At 41.6% G+C, this 6,318-nt stretch overlaps 1 protein-coding gene across 1 annotated transcript; it reads right to left on the minus strand.

Annotated features, from left to right (window-relative positions):
- Positions 1 to 987: 987 nt before the first annotated feature.
- LOC307255018 (alpha-amylase-like) lies at positions 988 to 5,506 on the minus strand (the record flags this gene model as incomplete). The annotated part of the gene is made up of 9 exons (XM_080033615.1): positions 988 to 1,177; positions 1,414 to 1,539; positions 1,681 to 1,802; positions 1,916 to 2,138; positions 2,275 to 2,408; positions 3,221 to 3,451; positions 3,632 to 3,829; positions 4,477 to 4,623; positions 5,330 to 5,506. The coding sequence occupies 9 exons, from the start codon at positions 5,504 to 5,506 to the stop codon at positions 988 to 990; spliced, it is 1,548 nt and encodes a 515-aa protein (XP_079889741.1).
- Positions 5,507 to 6,318: the final 812 nt, after the last annotated feature.

Consider the following 6,318-nt stretch of genomic DNA (forward strand, 5'->3'; position numbering starts at 1 on the left):
ATTCAAGACTGAGAAACATTATATTTTTATTCAAATTCACTGTTGGTGGTTAGTTGTATCAATTGTGGAGTAATTTCCTATTCTGGGCTTTATTAGAGTGTATGCTGTGACTCTTTTTACGATGGCGTTGAGTGTTTAATGACTCTGACAGCCTATAAGCCTTTTACCCATTGAGTAACCTCTCAAGGTGGCAGCAGAACGTTGTCAGGCTTTCAAAGTCAGTTTGAGAAACACGTTGCTTTTTGAACATATGATGGTTGAACTGGATAAACATAGAGTTCTTTATGCCTAATCCGACCATATTTTACTAACAGATGTGCAGAATGTTTGCATATGAGGGATTTGTGTATGTTCCCCTTTAGTTTGCAAAACCAAACCTTACACATTGAACTCCCATTGCATATGATACAACCCCTCTCACACATGACAGCCGCAATGAATTGAAAGAAGAATTTATGACACGACAGACCTTTACAATTTCAACCGTTTTTGATGTTTATTTTTATCATTTTCCCATGAGAATGTTTCAACAGCAGATGTTAGTATTTCCCGCAAGTGCACATACAGTGGCTTTAAGTGATAAACTCAACTTCACCCCTTACAGTGTTTGACATGCACATCGAAATGACTTTGTTGTTGGGTGTGGTGACGTATGCAATAGTGCACATCTTTAAAAAAAAAATATTTCTATTGATCTGCAACTTTACAGCAAAAAAGAAAAAAACACGTTTTTTCATCAATAGTGTAATATTAATTGATGAATAAAGGATACTGATGTCTCAAGGAAGTGTGGTTTAATTCTAGGTAACTGTAATAGTAAACAATACGTAGAGCAGCAGCATAGCATCATCTTACATTAAGCTGTCGCCATCTTGAATTCTTTATACTCACTCTAGCTCTTAAGTATATATGTTTTTATTGTATCTGTAAAAGAGGAAAAAGTAGGAATTCAAAAACGGAATTTGTTTTTAAATGTAAACAATGTGTTTACAGCTTGGAGTCGGCATGAATAGCCACGTAGGGGTCTTCATCTCTGTTGCTGATCTTGAAGTGGGCACGCCCATCACCGCCAACATTGATCTGCTTCCCAGTGCACTTGTTTCCTTCCTTCTGGCCAGAAATCACATCACAGTAGGTGCCACCGGGCATGCCAGTGTTCAGGGTCGCATTGAGTTCCCTGAAGGTGAAGAAGAGGAAATGGTCCATTCTTAAATTAGTTTGCATTGTGATACTTGGTATAAAAAAAAATATGTTGTTACTTATGGCCGATTCTTGCGAGGGTATTATTCATTTCATATCTTACACTCTGTAGGATTCTGAAATGTATATTCTACATCCAACCCTATACAGTTGTTTAATCTGGGATCTACTTGGTTTAAGGAGCAGTTTGAGTAATTGTCGAATGGGCCTTACCAGTCATCATTGTTGAAGACGATGAAACCACGATTACCACGTCCAAAGGCAACCTGGTTGCTCTGGTTGTCCCACCAGTTGGAGTGAGGCTGTCCGTTGACCACATTACGGAAAATGGCCATGTTCCTAAAGGGAAGATGTGAGAAATGAAAATGAGGACGATGTATAGTGTACATAGGTTTGGCATCCATATGTCCAAGCTGAAGTGAATACACTGCATGTCAAATAGACAATTCCCCATCATCATCTCGCTTTCTTATGACTCACTTGATCTGACGCCATCTGTGCTCACACACCCATCCGTCTCCACAAGTCTGGTCAGCGTTGATGGGAACAGACTTGGTGGATCCATCACCATGGCTGGGAGGGCCATTCCAGTCATTCTGATCCTACAAGACAATGATGGATGATTCAATAAACGAGATCTAACTAAATTAATTGTTCCATGTGCTAATTATACACGCCATTCTATCATCACTCCTACTCAAAAGAGAATTCATACCTTTCCATTGACAATCTGGCGGTTCCAGCGGAAGCTAGACATCACCCTAGTCACTCCGTAAGGATGGGCCAGCATGTAGCTGACGGCCATCTTGTGAAGCTTAGGGTCCCAGAAGGTAACAATGGAGGCGCCACCAGCACCGTGGCCTCTCTGGTTGTCGTGGTTGTCAACGAAGACTAAAGCATTGCCGTTGGGCATGAAACCCCATCCCTCTCCCCAGCTCCTACACACAAAAATAATCTAATTATTTTCACATTCTTAAATAATTAGTTTGAATGTTTTTCTTCTTTTCTTTAATAACACAATTATAAAGTAAGGACATATGTGTCCTATCTAGCAATTTAGAGAAACACACATACTTGGTGTAAGACAGCTTCTCGCCGTTCCATTTTCTGAATATTGTTCCTATTCTGGCACCATATTTGAACTCAGTCACCCTTCCAAGATGGAAGTACTCCTTAGACTGGATTGGCTCACCTCCCAGATCAATAACCTAAAGGGAAAACAACACATAATTCACATCATCCATACAATTCAAAGTAGATATTGTTTAGATGAACTTGGACTAAATGTCTGTGATTTGGGGATTGTAGTAAAGTAAATTAACGAGTACACTTCACTTCATCCTTTTAAGGTGGGCTATAATACAGCATCAGTATAACCTATATTTACACCAGGGCGTGTGAACTAATAATGACTTCTTGCATATTAACATCTGCCCTCCAGTGTGTTTGTGTTCGTCATCTTGATTTCTGCTCTCATTTTCCCACGACCCTGCCGACTGCTGTTGTGCACTATCAGTCATAAATATTGGTCATGTGGGCTGCTAGCGCTCTGCTAATCACATGCTTGCATGTAAATCTCAGCTGGGGCCAATGTTTTTCTCTGCAAATCAAGTACGAAAGAATTCACGCAGCCTTTTTATTCAGCAGTAAAACACAGAATCGTCAGATATAGGGATGAGTCTGAGCCATTAAACATGATGATATGGGCATTTACAGTAGCCTATGTTTTCTTTCAACGCTGCAGTATGGAAGTTAAAGGTGGAGTCAGTGATACTGGAGAACGGTTGAAATCAGTGAATATCTCCTCACGATACGCAACCTGTCCGTACTCTGTATACCGGTATGTAAACAAATGGTGCCCACTGTAACTAGCAACATACCATGCTTAAAGAAACCTATGTGTGATACAAAAAAAAAAATCAGCGTGCACAAACAGTATGGACAGGTAGCAGATCGTGAGGAGGTATTCATTGAATTTGACAAAAGCAATTTAACTTATTATTTATTTTTTTAGACGTACCTCCTGGAAAATGAAGGGTCTGGAGCCACCGGAGAACCACTTGCCGTTGAGGTTGTGCAGACGGCCGTAGACAGCGGCCAGATCGCCGGGCCACATGTGCTTGACGGCATCCACCCTGAACCCAGCCACGCCCATGTCAATCAACTTGTTCATGAAGTCGGCCACCTTGCCCCTGACGTAATCCTTCTCCATGGCCAGGTCCAACAGACCAACCAGGCGACAGTCACGCACCTGGAGCAGCAAATGAGCATTAGCGTATCAACTAACAATGTAAAAAACAATCGGTCAATGGAAGCTTCCAAATAAATGGTCCCTTGTATAGATATTTTAATTGAGTTTAAACATACTAAGATATGGTAATAAAGTCAAAATGACACTGCTCCATCAGTGTTTCTGAGTAGCATTTATTACCTGATTGGCATCACCGTAGTTCTCAATATTGCCACTGCCAGTCCTGCATTTGTGGTCATTGAAGTCATAGTGGGTGAAAGGCACACTGGGGAAGTCCTTCTTGCCGGCACTGAACCAGCTTCCGCATGAAGAGTGGGTTCCCTCTCCCCCGCCAGCGCCGCACATGTGGTTGATGACAGTGTCCACATAGATGTTGACCTGTGGGTAGATAATGGATTGTAAATGATATGCCACAACTGAACGTTTCACTATTGGGGTGGTAGGATGGCCTAAAGGAAAGAGGGGCTGACCAGTAACCATGAGGTCGCTGGTTCTTTACAAAACTAGTGGGCGCTGGTTGTATTACATCTATGGTGTCCAACATCTACCACTGTGTCCTTGAGGCAAGGCACTTAACCCCCAGCACTGCTACAAGAGTCCTGTACTATGGCTGACCCTGCCTAAGGACCCCATCTGGACTGTGGTGTCTTGAGAGTGGATATGTGAAAAGCCACATTTCAACAAAGCATTGTATTAATTGACAACTTAACTTCAGTCAATGTAATGTTGGAGGTCAGGGAATAGAAATGTCATTAAACTAAAAAAAGCAGCAGCTAAAAATGATGAATGATAATTCTCTGAGACGGAGGCATTCATTCGTTTAATTGTTGCACTTTGTTCAGAAATGTTTTTTGTTGTGAAATGCCTGTTGTAATAGAGTTTGATCAGGATGCATTCAGTGTTAGGTAATACATCTGGTTAGGATTTGCTGTCTGGTACGAGGCCGCAGATTAACGAGCTGCTGTCAAACGTAGTGGAACATTGTTCCTAATGTCTCATTAAATCACTGTTGTGCTGTAGTTTACCCCGACGTTGTTGCATCTGGTGATCATGTCTCTCAGCTCGTTCTCATTGCCGGATCTGGAGCACAGGTTGTAGCCGATTGGCTGATATCTCTGCCACCAGGGCCTCCAGGGGTTGTTCAGCACAATGTGCTCATTTGGAGGGGAGATCTGAGCAGAAGAATGAGGGAAGGACGTTAGAGGAGTTGTCACTTTTAACACAGGATTTTTTATGTAGACAGATGTTTCTTGCTCAATAGGGTTATATTGAGTGTACTATACAATTATTGAAAGGGGCACTCCAGCAATTTGACATATACTGTTCATTTAAATCATCAAGTAGTACTACTCAGCCTGCGGAAACAGCTTTTTAATGTGGCTCTGGAGGAGAGTCATTTTGGAGTAATTTTTTTCAAACCATTCTTTACCATCCCCTTTGAATGAGAATGAGGAAGTGTTTATGATTGGTTAATACGGCTGTTTATCTTAATTAATATGTAATATTTACATTCTTAGTTTGCATTTTATTTGAACATTAACAAAGGAGCGTCACAAAGAAACTGATTAAACTTTATTGCTTAAATGAATTACTTTATTAATTAAACGGTTTTACTTCTCTGATCCATCATTGAGTATAATGTGGTCACAAACCTTTGGTCAATTACTATTTAGAGTTTAGGTACAAACCAATAATGTATTGTATTGTCTTTAAACAGCTTGTTTTCACTGCCCTTCACAGCCATCTGTTTGAAAGATCTGCCCAGTGCATTTTCAACATTCAGATTGATTACAGGTTCCTTATTTTGAAAATAGAAAACGAAAGAGCTTATCCTCATTCTCTAGACTCAGAAGCTATCCACTAATGTGCCGTACATACCTGAACTCCAGCGTAGCCATTGGGGGCCAGGAAGCGTTCACACTCTGCAGCGATGTCCGCCCAGCGCCACTCAAACAGGTGGACGATGGCGGTCCTGCCGTGCTTGGTGTGCGGGTTGTGTTGGGCGAGGCTGAGCCCGAACAGAGCCAAAAGAATCAACAGCTTCATGCTTTCCATTATGGAGAGACACTCACCTGCTTCCAAACACTTTGTACTTATACAAGAAATCTCTTTTTCATGGACCAATGAGAGACTCGGGAATGGAGGTTAAACAGGTGCTTCTTTCTCACGGCTACTACACACCTTTTTCCAAAACTAAGTCAAAAATAGCTTTTTGGCATGAAATTGCGAAACTTGAGGTTTTTCTACAAAGGAAAGTATAACTTAAGATCTTCATGCTTTTTTTTCATTTTCTGAAGTCTATCCTTCCTACAGGTCAAAATAATCTGCAAAGTACCTTCACATTTTCACGTGGCAGTAACTTCAGCAAGGATTCAGCAGCAACACAAGGCAACTCAATGTGTGAACCTTTCTATGATACCATTCAAAGAAATGTATGACATTAATTTAGCACTGATTTAAATAATATATGTATTTCAAATCTCCTACCACTCAGAACATTTATCATACTTTAGTAATCAGTCCATTAACCAGATGATGTTGCAGCAACCAGTTTAAAATTGTATCTTTCGTTACAGAAACAAACTATTTTTGTCATGACTCACGGCTCGTTGGCATGTGGGCGTGGTGGCACTCCAGGGCAGGCTGTTCCAGGTGTGGATCGTTGGGCTAATCTGGGCAGGCTGTTTCCAGGTGTGGATCGTTGGGCTAATCAGGGCTCCCTATTTAAACCTGTGGACTCCAGTCATTCAGCGCCAGAGTCTACTACGTACCAGAGCGGTGCCGCCGCTGTTCACGTTTCCTGCTCGCCTGCCTGCGGGTTTCCGGATATCCACTTGCCTCTGATCGCCACGCCATTCAGCCGTCCA

The sequence above is a fragment of the Ammodytes marinus genome (genome assembly GCF_949987685.1).
Source record: "Ammodytes marinus genome assembly, chromosome: 9".
In the NCBI taxonomy this organism is placed as follows: Eukaryota; Metazoa; Chordata; class Actinopteri; order Uranoscopiformes; family Ammodytidae; genus Ammodytes; species Ammodytes marinus.